Genomic DNA, 17,107 nt, shown 5'->3' with positions numbered 1-17,107 from the left:
TCTCTCTGAACGGGAAGCCCCAGGGTCTTACTGGGAGAGAGAGAATAGTTCAGGTGCCATCTTTGCTGCCCTGCCTTTGGAGGCTGCGATTTTCTTTTCCTTTGCTGCCTCCTTCCTTTGCTTGAGCTCCACTGCAGACGGGCCAGGAGACCACAGCCTCGGTACTGACCCACGGAGCCATTCTGGTCTCCAGGGAAGCGCCTCGATGGATGTGGCAGGAGCGGTGGGGGACCCCCGGAGCCCCATCTCCGCCCAACCACAATCACTCTCCCAGAGACCGCAGCGGCCGTGCCTCGCTCCTGGGAGGCTCGTGGGTTAGATTAGCGGTGAATGTCAGGGTTTTTAAAGACTAATTACATCGGACTTTGCATAAGAGTCCATGCTTTGGGGAGGGGAACCCCCAGTCTAGCTGGACCTCCCCAGCCAGCTCTGGTGGGGAGAGGGGTCCAGAAAGGCCGGCCTTCCAGAAAGCCACCTACTGGGTTGACAAGGCCAAAAAAGGGTTACCAGTGCTGAAGAGGGCGGGGAGTGGGAGGAGGGACGGGCCGGCAGGGGAGGTGGTGGTGGGCACTACACTCTTTGGGAAAAGTATCCAACAATAATTTTTTTTTCAAATGGAAAGCACACCTACATTTAAAAAAATAAGCATATATACATACTTTTCAGCAATCCAACTTTGAGAAATCTATTCCATTGAAGAAATACTAGTACATATGTTGTTCAAACAGAAATATTTATTACAGCAATATTTGTAGGACCCGATATTTTCCACCCATTGATGGACATTTAGGTTTCCCATCCCTCCCCTCCCCCCAAAAATAAAGAAACTGGGAAAACTGAAATGTCCATCAATGGGTGGGCCATCTGAGAAACATTGTGTAACTATTTAAAAGAAGGAGTTATTTGTTTAGCTACTGATTTTGAAGAATTGGTAGGAGAGAAATATGTATCATAATTTTATAAAAACAAACAAAAAAAAGCCCACCTTCCCTATGAACACATGTTTTTATGAACGTGGGAAAAGGTGTGGAAGGAGTGCAGCGTGGGTTAATACCACCCCCACTATGTAACATTGCATTGCTTCACTGGTTACAATAAACCCATTTTTTTTTTAATTTGGGAGAGGAATTTACTATAAGTGGGGAGGAGGGGGAGGAGAAGAGCAGCTGGGGGAAGCTCCAGGAGGAATGCGGTCAGTGCTGCGAGGACCCAGTCACTCCAGAATGGTGGTTGCAGGCAATGGAAGCCAAGGGTCTGGCCTGGACTGTGGCTCCAGATGGGGTTGGGCAGGGTCTGGGTGCAATCACTGCCCAATGACTGACTTAATTCAAAGCTTATCTAGAGCATCCTCTGAGAAGGCCAGAGCAGGGTGGAGCACTGTGTAGCCTGTCGCAAGAGGAACTGAAGCTGCTGGACTCTACAGAAAAACTGCCCCAACATAGCCAAGGTCCTAAGGAAGTTCTCTGCTCCGGGTTATTCGGAAGAGGTTATTTAGAGACTTCAGTGAGAGCCATCACATTGAGCCTGTGTGGAGGCAGTAGGAAATAATAATAATACCTAACATCAGGTAAGCGGGATACAGTGTGAAAGCGCTTTACCTATGGAGTCTCATTTGATACAAGTACAACCTGATGAGGTAGGTATGGTTATCCCGTTTTTACAGAACAAGAAAGTGAGATATAGAGGGGTTAAGTAACCTACCCATGTTTAGCAGCTGGTAACCAGGATCCTCTGGCTCCTGAGTCATCACTCTACAGGCAGAGGATCCATCTGGACAGAAATGTTAGCCTCCTTGCCCTGTGGGGCAGAAGTGGGGAGATTGCCCCCAGTGGGACTGAACACAGTTTATTTATTCCAGGTGTTGGAGTTTGGGGCCCAAGTGAACCATGTGTCTTGTGGGAGCCATGCAGCTGGTGTCCACACTGCTCCCCCCTTTAGGTCCCCTCTGCCCTCCCCGCTTCATTTTTTAACGTGGAGAAGGGGCCATTTTTTAACGTGGAGAAGCATCGCTTTGGTTTCCTTTGGTGGGTGTTGGAGGAGGAAGAGTCAGTGGGGCAGTGAACCTTTCCACAGGTCCCAGGGGACAGGGCCCTGGCAGACTGTTCCAGAGAATGGGCTCCTCTGGGACCACACGGACCAGCCATGGACAGTGGGAGACAGCGAGAATGGTTGAAGGCCTTCAGGGAAGCACCTCTGCTGGGACTTGATGGAGTTTGGGGGGGAAGGAGGGTGCGGGAGGGTGGGTATGGGGGGGTCCGGGGAAGGGTTCCTCTTCTGGCCCATCCACCGGATTTCCCCTAGCTTCTGCTGGGACTGCCCAGCTCCAAGACGCCCCTGTGGCCTGGAGGCTCCGGCTGGAGTGAAAGGACCTCTGGACCCACAGAGGAGAATCTACGTGGTGGTCCTAGTGCTCATCTGCTTCTGTGAGAGTCCTGAATGAGAATCAGTTCCAGTGTCACCCCCCTCCCCCACCTCCTGTCCACAGCTCTGCCACCTCCAGCTGGAAGTTTTCCTCATCTCCCTCTGCTAACTCTGCTCTGGATTTGTTCCTCCCCCGTCCACTCCCCACCTTCCATGTCACCATCCTTCTCTCTCCTCTCCTCCTTCCCTGTAAGCCCCCTCCCAAGGGCCCTGGAGTTCTTCATGGGACTATGGAGCTGGCCTCTGGGACAATCTCAGAGGATAACCAAACATTACACTCAAATTAATTTCTGTTTCGAATCCACGCACTCGGCAGAAGATGGAGTAAAGTGGGGCCCTTCCCCAATCTCAGAAGGCCCCAGGGGCAGAGCTGGAGACTGCTCCGACCTGGGCGGAGGCAGGTATGATGATTTCCTTGGTGCCTGCTCCCCCTCCCCCCAATTTCTCAGTGATGGGACACGTTCACCTGGTTAATATTGCTCTGAGCTTATCGCGTTGCTGCTTAAAAACAATAACATCAACTACCATACGGAGATGTCATCATGATTAAACAGCAAATTATAGCCGAAGACGGCGCGATAATAACCTAAAACAATCACCACAAGAAGAAAAGTTCTCCAGCTGCGTTTCTGAGACTGGCTGCCCGGCGATCCTGGGGCTTCCTCCCAGCGCGCGTGAGCGCGGTCCCCGGCCTGGGGCAGGGCGAGGGAGCCCCAGACAGGACGCCTGATTTCTCGAGGCTCCCCCGGGCGATCTGGGACTGGGCAGAGTTGGGGTGTGGAAGGACCCGGCAGCGAGGCGCCCTCCCCGTGGGGCGACCCCACCTGGGAGGCGGTTGGAGCCGCCGGAGGAAGGGGTTCCTCCAGAAGAACCCTGTGGGGAGAGGCGCTCCCAATCCCCGCCCCTCGTCGCCTCTGCGCCCTCCCGCAGCCCCGCCTCCAGGCTGCAGAGGAAGGAGATTGATTTCTGGGTGGGAAGATCGCGCTGGGAGGGAAGGGGCGTCCTCCCAGGGTCGCGGACGTCTCTCCCGCCCGCCGCCCCCCGGGAAACACGGGGGGACGGTGCGTGCCTTTTCTTTGGCCAACAAGGGGCCCAGCTGTGCGCACCGGCGCTTCCCAGTTTGCGGTGGGAGAGATTCCGGTGGGAGGCGGCGCGCTATTCTGGCAAAAATGACGGGAGAAGACCCTCCCTCTTTCTCCCCGTTCTCCGCCCCACCATTTAATAATTCGTATTTAAAACAGGCTCAAACATTTTAGCTTGATTTACAGGGTTTAGCTGGGGTTAGAATAGTCCTGTTTATACTTAGACGGAAAATACTGAAAATAATCACTGCAACGAAAGGATCAAAACAACCAGAGTTTCCCGGTGCGTGGATCTCCTTTGGTTTTGACTGAGAATCGGGGATCGGTGGAGGAGGGATCGGGGGGAGCTGTTTCTGCGGGCGCGGCGCGTGCGTGGAGCGGCCGCGGTGATGTATGCTGCCATTAGGAATCCGGGCAGCCTCCAGCGCTCCGGGCGCTGGGACACATGTGTGGCAGGAATTCAATCCGTGGGGGGAATGCAGATTGGGTTGTGACCCACTGGGTTTGATTTATGAACTTTCGCACTAGCGATTGTTTACGCATTGCATTTCAGAGCCCCGCGCACGCTCCAAGGCGCGGGAACCCGCTGCAGCCCCCTCCGCCTCCTTCCACTCGCGCCCCCTCCTTCCCTCCCCACACCCCGGGGCACCCCGCAGCTTCCTCCCACCTGCACCTTCTCCAGGAAATCAGATTTCGATTTCATTGAACCCAGACATACATGTGGTTCTCCCTCCCCCAGCCCGCAGCCCCGCAGGCCTGGACCCGGTTTCTCAGCTCCTGTTCACTCTCGAATGTTTACTTCGAGGTAAGGCCAAGCGGGGCCTATAAATAGGAGAGGTGGAAGCAGCGCTGCTGCCTGATCAATAGGGCCCGGTCTCCTCGCCGTTTCAGCTGAGCTGTCATATTAATTATGAAAGGATTCACCTGATCCCTGCCAGTGACCACAGCCTCCCGGCCCCTCTGTTGGAGCCCTTAATGGCGGTTCCTTCGCGCGCTGCCCGGGCCACCGCAGAGGAAGAGGCGAGTCGCGGTTAGGGCTCGGCCTGCAGGGAAGGGGGCTGAGGTCCGGCCACTGGCAGTCGGTCTGCGCGCGCTTTCTCAGAGGAGCGCACACACTTTGCCCAAGCCTTACCTTGAAAGGATCTCTGCTGTTTAGTTTATTTCTCTTCTTAGAGTAAACGGAATTTCTGAGAAATAGCAATGTCCTAGTTGAGGGGGGGTGGGGTCTGCTTGAAATGACAGGTGACTGAGCGGCGTGGGAAGGGGTGGATTTATCACCCGGCTTCACATGTCCCTTCAGGACCTCTGAGAGCTCTGCCGAGAAAGCAGGCTTGGGACAGGAAAACAGACAACACCCCCATTTCAAACAATAACTTTATTTTATACTTCTCTATACTTTGTAGCAAATCTTTTTTTTTTTGCTGAATTTAATTTATAATAAACTTTTTAAATTACATCTCTCTCTCTCTCTCTTTTTTTTAAATCAAGGCTCTCTATGTCAAAATCTTTTTAAACTATATTTTAGGTTAACATTTAACACTCCCCCCTTGTGGTCTACACCGGTGGATATTGGGGCATTACTGTGTGTGTAACGGCTAAAACAAGAGAGGAGGGAAAGAAAGGCTTGGACTTGGAAAGATGCATCGATAACAGCAGGTAAAGCTGAGCCTCTCAGTGACCCGAGCAGCACTTCTTCTGGCAGCCTTTTCCTCCAACCCGAGGTTCCCCAGCTCTTTTCCTCTCTGCCTCTCATCCTTACAGCGCAAAGCCAGCAACCTGTCCTTTCACTTTTCTTGAGGAGAAATGTGCAGTGGAAATGATCAAAGCAAGATACTGTGGAAGAAAGACGTGCACGTGACTTATTCACCATATGCTTCCCTCGTGGACATCTCTCCTGCATCCATTCCCCTGGCCTTCTCCTCTCCTCTTTCCTGTTGGGAGGAGCCCGTCATTGGTCATGTGTTAACATGATTAGTATAGTAGGTGGCCCAGGGCCATTCCTGAGATTCTTTTGCCAAAAAATAAAAATTTTTAAAAATGGGGTGGGTTTGTTATTTTCTTATTTTTTTATGTGAAGAGGGACTAAAGCTGAGGTCCGATTTTTGGCTGTGCTTGCTTGCTCACTGATGGGTAACATTTGGCAAATGAAACACAAGAGATCAAACGAAACCAAAGAGAATCAAGATTTCCCACAATCCTATATGAGTGTTTTCAGCATCACAGAGAATCACAGGGTCCCCAAAGAACGAATGGATCTTCCTTTCAATTTCCGGGAGCATGGAGTGAGTGTGGGAGGGCGAGGGGGGAGCCGGCCCCGCGGTCAGAAGGAAAGCCAGGTCGCTAAAGCTGCCGAGAGAGACGCCAGGAGCACTGGGAGCGCGGGGAGCAGGGACCCCGCCGCCCCGTTGCCGCTGCCGCAGAGTTCGAATAAGCTGCCTTGGATGTTGAGGTTTTTGGATTCTTTTCTCAGTTTATCCCATATATCTTTCGCCCCTTCCTGGCAATCCGTAAGGGCTGTGACCGTGCAGCTGTGGAAATCCTCCCAGTATCTGGCGAGGAACAGAACAAACAGAAGAAGCAGGTTCACTTGGGGCGCGTGGGAGGACCCGGGGCCTGTGCCAGTGCGCCCGGCGCTCTCGGCGTCACCAGCCCCCGTGGGTGCCCCCTCCCTACCTCCTCTCCACCGCCCTGGCGCCGGACCCGGCCCACCCTAGCAGCTGCGGCCCGAGGACAGGGCTTCCCCGTTCCGGGTTTGGTCTCTCTCCCGGGTGCCCGGCGGGGACCCAGCAGTCAGGAGCCGGGGCCTCACCGGCTGCGCCAGGCTGGCACCTCGGCCTGCGCCAACAGATTGCTCGTCCTCCTCGGGGAAAGCTAGGAAAACAGTGCTAAGCCTTGCAAGCTGCCGCCCATTAAAGCCTCTTAGCTTGCGAGAAGGGTTACTTGCTCCTGGCGCGGCCCTCCCCACTGGGCTTCTCACTTTCTCCTCCCACCCCTCCTCCCCGGCTGTCTCTCCCCCTCCAGGCGCCGCCTTATTCGGCCCCTCCCCACCCCGGTCCTCGCCCTCTTTCTCCCCGCTCCCTTCCTTTTGTCTCCCGTTCTTTTATTTTCCCTTTCTTCCCTCTAGCCTTCTTTGTCGTCCTCCTTTCCACCTCCCCTCGGTTTTCCTCGGTTCAGTTCCTCACTGCTTCCCCATCCTCACTTGCTTCGGTCCTCCGTGGCTCCTCTCCAGCCCCCCAGCTCAGATTCTGTCAGGAGGCTCCGGCTTGCCTCGCCCCTTCCTGGGTCGGGGAGTGTTGGTGCCCGAGCCCCGGAGGCCAGCTTTCGACACCTACCTTTTGCCAACCTCTGTGCTCCCCCTTGCGCACTTGGTCCCACCTCTTCTCTCCCCGCCCCCAGTCTTCTTCTCGGACTTGGAGCCCGCGAGGCCTCCTCTCATGAGCCTTAGGATACTGCCCAGCCCCCAGGGCAGGACTCCAGGGCTGGCACGGGGCCCCACGATGCCAACCTTTGGGACACCTGGCTCCCCGTCCTCCCTTCCCGCCTCTTCCGGAGCCTGGCACCTCCCTCAGCGCCTTCTTCCCCCAGGACTCAGTTCTTAGCCCCGCCCCCACAACCTTCATCCAACCTGTCCTTCTTTATTGTCCCCCTTTCTTCTGAAAACCCAAAATAGATCCCAAGCCTAAATATAATTCCAACCCGTGATCGATTCCTGGGGCGCTGTCTCCTTTCGGTGCAGGTCGATCTGTGAGTCTCAGGAACTCCGGCTGGCTTCCACCTCAAGGGGCCCTGAGACCAGGTCACCAGTGACTGCAGACCTCGCAGTTTGGTTGCATTGTCTCCTATCCCTTCCTTCTGCTCTCTAGCCTGGACTGTCAGCACGCTGAAGGCAGGCACTATGTCTGATTTATCCTTGTTTCCACTCCCACACCATCTTCTGGCAAATAAGTTAAAATGCTTGTTGGATTGCCTTGGGCCATCGTGTTCTCTAATGACCTCCCAGAGTCTCTAATTTATAAGAACTGGGGGTCCTGGGGTGTAGGGCTTCTAGGTTCCTCAAATGGAAAAAAAAAAAAATAGCAAGATTTGAGAAACCTAAGAGGTGGAGGGACAGTTCTCTGCATAACTGCACCTCCCAAAGGAAGTCCAAATCCCTCCTTCCTTTATGCATGCCCAGATGTGAACAAGACCCTCCTGGAGGGAGGCGTGGTGGTCAGAAGGGCAGCCGTCCAGGAGGGACTGAAACAGTTGTGGAGCACCCAGGGCACCAACCCAGTGGGAGCCTCAACCCAGCTGTGGCCCGGGACCTCTGGGAGGGGCCTTCCTCATTTCCATTTTTCTGGACCAAATCTTGCAAAAAAAAAAAAAAATCAAATAACTTGGAATAACCAAGTTGTGGCAAATGATGGAGCGTTTGGGAGCTGATCTATATTTAACCTTTAATGATGTATAGATGTAATCTTACCTAGCACCAGATACTTGGAATTACAATAGGTAGGTATGCATCCCAGACCCAAACATGTGTCCCTTTCCTGATAGGAAGGTACCAGCTACTTAGCTGCTGTGGCTCCTAGTGGGTATCTGGATATTTAGGAAAATGTGTAGCAAAATTGCCCCCTGTTTAATTACTCATAATTTAAATAAACACACCCCCCTCCCCGCCCCCAGGAATTAGAGAGAAGGACTTCACAGTATAAAAAAGGTGGTACAGCAAAGGTCACTCCAACCTCTGGGGTACAAGGAATACCCCATTGCCTTGACTTTATTGAAAGGGTCATTATGAGGGGGGGGGGGGGGATCACATCTGTTTTTGAAAAATAAAATAAAGTGTGTGTTATTGCAGAGGATAGGGATATTCCTAAGGTTTGCAGCAGCTAAAATGTCACTGAGCCTGGCCATGAACTCTTTCATGGTCCTCCTTGGACCCTTACCGGCCCTGGCCTTTTAATACATGTAGACCAAAAAAGGGAGGGAAACAAAAAAACATGGAGGGCCTAAACCTAGCAAATTACTATCAACTCAACAGTCACTGGATGCCCGGAACACGTTCTTTCTGGGCAAAGTCATTGGCAGGAAACAAAATATTCTCTCACCCTTCCTTCCAGAAAGAGGAACGGGGCCCAGTGCTCCCCTGCCTGCACTCCAGATTTCTTGATGTGTCCTTGAGGGGGGGTTTTAATCAGGGGAAATGGACAAAATAGGTGAGACTTTCCTTGTAGGCCAATTTATCATTACCTAAGCCTCCCCTGAAACCAAAACCATTCTTTGTAGGGTATGGGCAGGCCTCTCATTCAGAAGCAAAGACTGAGGAAGACTGCTCCAAACAGGGAGAAACTGGTAGCAGCTCTCCCTGCCCCTCGCCCTGGTTTCTGCTCGGAGGATGAGCACGCCTCTGTTGGACAGAACAATCCTCCTCTGCCCGCTCCAGGCTACAGCGTCCCCTGGGGCAGCGCAGGCCCAGCCAAGGCCTGAGGGTGGGAGCCAGTAGGTGAGAATGCGCCAATTCGCGTCCGTACGGATCTCCCACCCCAGCAGCGCCCCCAGAACAGGAGCCTAGCTGGCCAGAGAGGACACTTACGTGCACATGGTCTTGATGTTCGTCTTGTCGTCCAGGCCCTGCGGGTAGTTGGCCACGCTTTCGCCCAGCTTGAGCAAACAGTTTGAAAAGCCCTTAAAGACCTCATCGCACTTGCCCGCTGCTCTCACGGCCTGCACCAGGTACGCTGCGGGGAGGAGGGGGACACCGTCAGCAGCGCCCAGATCCCGCTCGGCAGCCCCGCCGCCCGTCTGCCCCCACCTCCGCGCGGCTTGGCCCGGGTGCGCCAGAGTTAGAGGCGAGTGAAAGATGAGATCCAGAATGACCGACCCGCACCCAGCTAGGCGCCTTCGGCAGGCTGTGGTGTCTGAGCGGGTGTGGGTGGCCGGGCAGTGAGGCCCTTCCTGTCCTGCAGCTCCTCCCGCACCTCGCTCTCTGTCTGTTCCGTTTCTACTGTCCACTCTTCTCACCTCCCTTTTCTCCTTTATTTTATTTTTCCTCTTTCTGCTCCCTCCCGCCTTGTTTGCCGACACTTCCCCAAGCAAGCCGGGTCCCGGCTCTGGGTGTGCAATCTGCCGTTTCTGAGGGGACAGCGGGGGGTCTCACCGCGGAGAGCGGGAGTGAGGAAGGGGTAGAGGTGACACAGCATGGGGCCACGCGGTTGAACCTCACGCTACGCCAGGTGAAAAGCCTGGACGTGGCACCCCAGTCCTTGGTGGGCGCCCAGCAACACTGCTGAGTGAATAAGTGAGTAACATCTCTGGGAGCCACGGCGGCCACCGGAATACCCTGCGCTCTGTTTTCCCGGCGAGATCCTTCCTGCACCTGCCGCCCCCTGGGCGTCCTGGGACTTGGCGAGGTGGCAGTGGTCGGGGCCGTCTGGGCCCTGCAGAGTCAGGAACGTGTCTGTGCGGGGGACCCTGCGTCACCTCGGGGGAGGCCAAATCGCGAGCCTTGGGCCCCCTGCTTCCTCAATTTCCCCCACACTCTTACCCCCCCCCCCCCCCCCAATGGTCACCAGTCTAGCCAGTAGCAGGGTGGGACCTTTCCTCTCCAGGCTCAGTCTGGCGGCTGAGGCCAGGGTGGCTGCCGCTGGGGGCTCCGGGCCTCCAGCTCCGACTCCCTCCCGAGTGGGGGCGGGGAGAGCAGCGGGGCGGCGGGAGGAGACCGCGGTGCTGGAGGAGGGGGGGGGGGGGGGGGGGAGACCCAGGCCGCTCAGAGGTCCACGCTCCTGGCCTCAGGTCGGTCAAGCCCTGCGGTGCGAGACCTGCGGGAGGCAGAGACAGGCTCCAGACCGCGGACGCGCTGCCTGGGCCATTTTTCTCCGATTCAAGGCCAAAGAACCCGGATAAACGTTCGATGGCGAAAGGCCAAAAACACGCCGGGCGCCAGGAGGTCGTGCAAGAAGCGCAGATCTTCGCTGTTGGAGCGAGGGGAGGGGAAAGAACAGGCGAATCCGCTCAGGATCGAAATTGGCCCAAAATGCCCAAGATCTTGAGCTCCGACCTCATCCTGGACAGGGTTCACGCCGCTACGGCTAGTGTGCGAATGTCTGGGGGGAGGACCGCACCCCACCCCTTCCCTGGCCGCTGGTCCCCTGGAGCCCCGCTAGGCGCAGGCGAGGGGGAAGGTGACCGAGCCTGCAGCAGGCTCCCAGAGCGCCGTTTGCAAATCGCTGCAGAAGCGAGGCGGGCCTGGCGCTCTCTAATCCGGAACGGGAAGCTCTGGGGAAGGGGCTAAGGTTAACTTCGACCTCGGCTCAGGCTGTAGGTAAACCTTCACAAACAACCCCTGCCCCCCCGTCACGCGAAATGTTAAAAGCCCACACGACTGCAATATCAAGTAGAATACTGAGAGAGAATAAACGAATGTTGGTTCTCACAGGAACACGATCACAATGAAACAAATCCTACCCGTTGTCCTTTATAATGCACGCCACAGAGGCAGTTTTGCAGCGAAGAAACGAAATAAAATACACTCCACCCATTCCCACCAAATCCCCGACTCTCCTAACCCTTCACCTCCACCCCCAAAACTCGATAGCAAAAAAAGTAGCCCTTAAAACGCATTGACAAAATTTTAAAGGGGAACTGGGTTTTGCTGGGGGCGGGAAGCTCTCCGGTCACGTTATCTCTCCAGGCTCTGCCGGAGAAGACCCTCCATACCGCGCATGTGTGAGTATGTGCATGTGTAAAATAAGAAGTCGTGAACATTTCCTTTTTGGAAACTAGACTTCTTGGTTCCTAGCTGGCTGTGGGAGGCCGGGAGCTTGCGCTCGCTCGGGACGTGTTTTGCAGGCTGAGGCACCCGTGCAGGGCGCAGTCCGCGCGACCCTCCCGGTGGTTCCTGACCCCGACCTCGGAGAGGCTAGGGCGGGCCGGCCAGCTCCTTCCCCGTTCTCGGGTGTCCGCACCTCGTCTCCTTTCCGTCCGTTCATTCATTCGTTTGACCTCTCATTCATTCCAAACTTCCTCCAGCCGGGTCTTAATCTGCGTTCACCACCCTTTCCTCCCCCTCACTCCCCAACCCCCCACTTTTCTTGCCAAATGTCAATGATTTGGGAAAGCTCCCAGACATGAATTAATAAAGATCGAGAGGCTCTGGTGCGGGAAAGGGCAGACATTCGGGAACAAATTTGCTCAATTTCAACCCCACAGCCAACAAACGGTCGTTTTCGGGCTGAGGTTAGTGTGTTCCAAGCGCATCCCGCACGCACAATTGCTGTCTTTTGTACCCCCCACCCCCAACACACAGTTAGGATATTTTCCGCTGGGAAAACAGAGCACCAAACGTTCTCCGAATAAAATCCCCATGTCAGAATAGGTGCTGCTGCCCACTCTCTAAACATGTGCAGGCTAATTGCAAAATTCCACATTCACTTATTCCCAATATTTAAGGGGTTGACTGCAATTAGAAATATTCTTTATTTATTGCAGTCCTCTGCACTAATGTCAAAGATTCAAACAGCCAGATTCAAAACATCAAGTCATTTCTCAGAATTAAAGGAAAATGCCAACATCCTGCATCCCCACACTCTAAAATCCCCATAATGTTTCATGCAAAAAAAACCAGACACTCAAAATCATGTCAAATGCATAAAATCCACTGCAAAGAATCCATTTTATTGTACAGATAACTCCAAACTCTGTCCCCTTCACATTTCTCATGAAGAAAAATATTATTAATTTTATCTCTTGCCCTAAACCAATTCCCTAAAGCTCTCTCCCCGCCCCCCTCCCCCAATACTGCAAGGATTTGTCTGCAAAGAAATTTACAGCCTGAAATGATAGAAGTCAATAATATTCTGTCACCAGAAACCCCGTTGGAAGAGTTTCTATTTTTCTCTTGCCCATTCTCTTTAACAATCAGCTTCACTTTCACTTTTAAGCCACCTTAATTAATACTCTGACCCGCATGAGAGAAGGGGGTTTTCTGGTAGTCCCTTCCATAACTTCATTCTGGATGGAAAATGTGAACTTTTAAAACCCCATGACAGCCTAACTAGGACTCAACATTCCTTAACATAAAATGGGGGCTACATAAATCCATCTGTAATCAACCCCAAACACACAAACAAAAAATAACAAACACCCAACATAACCTATTGCAAACACTTTTTAACCCTTTCCTGTATGTAAAATACAGATGCCTATGTGGAAAGGAACAGGCAAATGTTTACAGAAAATTATATCCACATTTATTTGGCTGTATTCAACCTCCTCAATGATAAGCACATTAAAATACTACCCTGGGGCTCCGTATCCTTCTCAATCTGACCCCCAGCCGGTCTGCAGTGCCCGGTGCAAATGCTGCAGCTAGGGTATGGGGGTGGGGTGGCGGGAGTATGACAAAGTTCTAAATGCAGCAGTCTGGGCCCCGGAATATCTGCTTTCCGCACATAAACTTTCCCGTTCTAGCTGCCTAGCCATCTTGTTGCTGCATTCACCTTTCCACCCTTCAAAATAATACCTTGCAACATCGCCAGGACCAATGCATTGCCCCAGAACATACCAACCCTGGTCTAACCAAGAGAGGGAAGAATAAAAAAAATGGACGTGTTCTCCGTTAAAAATGGGAGAAAAATCCCCTCCTAAACCGGCTGGTTGCTCACATTTCCTGGATAACATTGGGAAGTCTCTCTCCTTTTTTTTTTTTTTTTTAGAAAAACCAACCCGGGACTTGCGAGTCCCTAGGAACTGATGCCCCCACCCTTGGGGGCTTGGGGCTTCTCCGCACCCCGGGGCGGCTGCGGGCCAGTCGGACCCTTTGATGCCGCGGGCTTGGCCGGCCGGCAGCCTCCGGCCACCCGGCGCGAGTCCGGCTGTGCGGCCACTTACCTATTTGCACCGCGAGGATCAGTGAAATGTATCTGCCGTTCAACTTAAGTCCCATCCTACGTTTAGTCAAACCATTTGCGACCGCAGACCTTTAAATAGTTAGTTTAGAGAACGCGGGGGAAAGCTGAAAAATAGGCATTGCCAACAAGTTCCAGGAGCGACGGAGACTTTATGCACCGGGAAAGCAGAGGGAGGAGAGAGAGGGAGAGAAGGAAGAGAGAGAGGGAGCAGGAGGGAGAGAGAGAGAGAGAGAGAGAGAGAGAGAGAGAGAGAGAGAGAGAGAGAGAGACTCACACACACACAGAGACTGAAGGAGAGAGGGGGAAGAGCTGGGAATGGTTCACTCCATTAGGAGGGGGCGGAGGAAGTACAGCCGCACGCCCACGAGCAGGCCTGACGTGGGGGATGACACGGAATGATTTAAAAAAAAAATAGCGACACCTTGATAGAAAATCGCCATTTATAGTCATCCGAAGCTGGAATTAATCACATATCTCCAATTAATTTGCGATCCGAAGGAAACCTTGCCTCGGGGTGACCAATTCCCCACCCCTGCGGGCACCCGCGTCTCCTCTCAGTTCCCGGGGCCCCCAACCCCGCCCCCTTACAGCGCAGAGCTGGGGGAGCTCCCCTCCGCTCCCCGCCTGGAGCCAGGGAGTACCTGACGCGCCCACTCGATTGTTTCAACCTGCTCCCCCTTCTCCACCAGCTCCACAGTGAATCCAACCCCCTCCCTACGATGCAGTGAGATTTAAAGGAGAGGGAGAGGGGGAAGTAGCTAACAAGCTGGATTCATTCGAATCTCCGCGCCCCTCTGCCCCTTATTCGCAGCCTTCCCCTGCACTTGCCTACCCTCTTTTTCTCCAACCCAGCGGCTGAGCTCCGGTCGCAGCCCGGAGCGCGTGAGCACACACTCACGCACAGACACGCGCACGCCCGCGAGCCCAACCGAGCACCCTCTGTGTCCGCCCGCACACACGGCCCGCGATTGCGCGCACACGCCCAGGCCTCGGGGGTTTGGCCAGCACCTGTGCGGGCCCTGAAATACATGCACCGTGTGTCCTCTGAACTTCACCAGCTCAGAAGGCCGGGGCCGGCGAGAGACCTCTTCGAGACAGACAGCGACACCTGTTTTTGGAGGTGGGGAGAGCACGGAGGACGGAGCCTCTGCAAAGACGATTTTCGAATACTAGAGATTGACTAATTTTCAGAGCATTAGGAAATTTCCGAAGGGATCTCTAGTATGCGGGCTTCTTTCTGATGCATCTCTTGGGATGGTTGGGCTCCGACACACGTACCTCACGTAGGCACGCGCAGCCCCCGCACACCTGCACTGTCTTTTGACGCTGGGGCACAGAGCCTGCGACGGCGCAGCCTGCGCGGCATCGAAGCGCTCCTGCCGCTGCGTCTGTGCTTGGCGCCCCGTGCTGCCCACGGCAGCCTGAGTTGAGAATGAAAAATAAACAGGGCTACTTCCTTTCTAAACGCCGTTAGGCTTTGGTTTCCTTCCATTCTTCAACACCAAGAAAAGCCTAAATCCTAGCTTCTTTAATTAATGAAATGCTGAAGAAGGCGTCGGCCAACTTTAAGCCCGTTAAGAGAAACACACACACACACACACACACACACACACACAACACACACACACACACACGAAAACGACTCTCCAAAATCTTCCAAGAATACAGGAGAAAACAACAAGATATCGAATTATCAGTAGAAATGCAAACGGATTAAGGAGATGGCAAACCGAATTTACTTCTTCAGGCAGCACGCCACCCGCGCGCCCCTCTCCGGGTCGCCAACTCATTCAGCCCCGGGGGACGCACAGATAGTGAACTGGGTGGGAAGTGCAGAATCAGGGGGTGGGCCAAGCTGTGGAGAGTGAGAGGCTAAAGGGGAGCGCACTGACAGCAGCACTTGGCAGCGCGGAGCGTGTGCACAGGATGGGGACCCTTCCCCCAAGTCCCAAGGAAGCCGCAGACCCAGAGGTGGGGGCCCGGGACCCCCGGCCGGGGACGGAACCACGTAGCCCCACTTAGTGATGTCACCAGACCGGTTGTGGGGGGGGGGGGCTGGGAGGGGGGCCTTGCCTTTCCAGCATCTAGGGGGCTCTGTGGCAGCCCAGGGTGTTTCCTTTCCTGGCTCCAGAGGCTCCAGGAAGAGCCGAAAACGTAGGCGGGCGGGGGACGGGTGGGGGCCGGTGGCGAGAGGGGGGTGTCCCTCAGACCCGCCCCCGACGCCCTCCAATGGCAGGGCGGAGGTTGGTCCGACGGGCGGGGCCTCGAAGGAGTCGCAGCACGGGCCCCGCCCACATCTCGGCCGCGCCCCTCGGAGTCCGGGGCTCCAGGCCCGCGCAGCTTTCCCCTCCTTTGCCGGGAGCTGAGGTGCGGGTTCCACTCTGGCGGAGCCAAGGGCTGAGGGCGGTTGAAGATTTTTTTGCCCTGAACATGCTTGACTTCCTCCGGCTCACCCACCCACGCTGGATCTTTCGAAACGTAGTTTTCTGAATGTCCTGGGATTCCCCCTCTGTTCCCTGTCATCCCGATCTTGGGGCGTTGGGGTGGGAGGGAGCAGCACTAAAGGGCTAAATAGAGCGGAGTGACAGTGGGGTGCGGAGAGCAGCCGCCCCCGACTCGCGCGCGGGCTCCCGGGTAGTCTCTCCCCGGTGTTGCCACGCACCCCGCCCCCGGGACCCCTGCTGGCCTCTTCCTCTTCCTTTTCCTCCCCTTGTTTCCTAGTTTCCCCTCGCCGGCCTGGGTTGTTTTGAAAGCGCAGATGTGAGAGAGCAGAATTAGAACTGTCCATGAATTATATTGGGGTGAATCATTGAAAGCAGATGCTAATGGCGTGTTTTGTGTTTTTTTTCTTTCTTACATATTTTAAACATTCCAAGTCGTTCCGCAGTCCAGGCTCCATGTGAGGATGGTTCTTTCTAGTTCCACAATTACAAGCTAACGAAATCCTTGGTTGCCAAAGTATGCTGTTTGGGAACAATGCGGGCAATATCCATGGTTGAAGGTGGCCTTGAAGAAGGCTTCCTCCTTCCTTCTTTTAACTTGAAAAGTCCACCCCAGATCATATTTGAGGTGAAAGAGCAGTGAATGAGAGTGAAAACCCCCAGCTACTAAGATCCAAGTTATCAGTATTGTGATGACCTTGGTTTGTCCCCACATGGTTGCAGTTCTATAATCTGAAAAAGGGAGGAGAAGTGATCTCCAGGGCGGGTTTCACCTTTGAAATTTTGTTAACCAGCGATTTTCTAGAATACTATGGTTGGGGTGAGGAGTAGGGGTGTGCAGCTTAAAGAACAGAGATAAAAATCCATGCAAGGCCTCCTGTTATAGGTCAGCTCCTTGCAAAGGGTATATTTCCTTTTGGTAAGCCATTACATTTAAAGGTAAAGAAACAAATACCTTTCAGGATAGAAGTTGCCTCATATCAACTTGAGCCAAAGGTAACCCTGAAAGTGGGTCTGCATAATTAAGGCATATGAATACGCCAAAGGTCTTGTCCCTAGAACTTCCAGAAAAACCATGTCTAATTTTAGGGCTGGCGCCAGCTCCTTTCTCAGTTATCAGCCCTAGTCTCAGCAAGTGGGCATACATTATGTTCACACACACGTGCACATCTGGTGTGTGCCAGGCCCTGCGCTCTGTGGTTCTGGCTGTTGCAACAGGCAAATCATTGCACCAGCTGATTCCTCAACTCTCTCTACCAATCCATCAAAGTGG

At 54.1% G+C, this 17,107-nt stretch overlaps 1 protein-coding gene across 1 annotated transcript; it reads right to left on the bottom strand.

Annotated features, from left to right (window-relative positions):
- Window positions 1-4,865: 4,865 nt before the first annotated feature.
- Window positions 4,866-13,601, bottom strand: NRN1 (neuritin 1). The gene is made up of 3 exons (XM_008154858.3): window positions 13,374-13,601; window positions 9,079-9,223; window positions 4,866-6,052 (listed from the first exon to the last, which is right to left on the bottom strand). Exons 1-3 carry the CDS (start codon window positions 13,426-13,428, stop codon window positions 5,824-5,826), a joined length of 429 nt encoding a protein of 142 aa, XP_008153080.1. The 5' UTR covers window positions 13,429-13,601; the 3' UTR covers window positions 4,866-5,823.
- Window positions 13,602-17,107: the final 3,506 nt, after the last annotated feature.

The sequence above is a fragment of the Eptesicus fuscus genome, chromosome 9, assembly GCF_027574615.1.
Source record: "Eptesicus fuscus isolate TK198812 chromosome 9, DD_ASM_mEF_20220401, whole genome shotgun sequence".
NCBI classification, from domain to species: Eukaryota; Metazoa; Chordata; class Mammalia; order Chiroptera; family Vespertilionidae; genus Eptesicus; species Eptesicus fuscus.
This window is presented reverse-complemented; position numbering and strand designations above follow the sequence as displayed.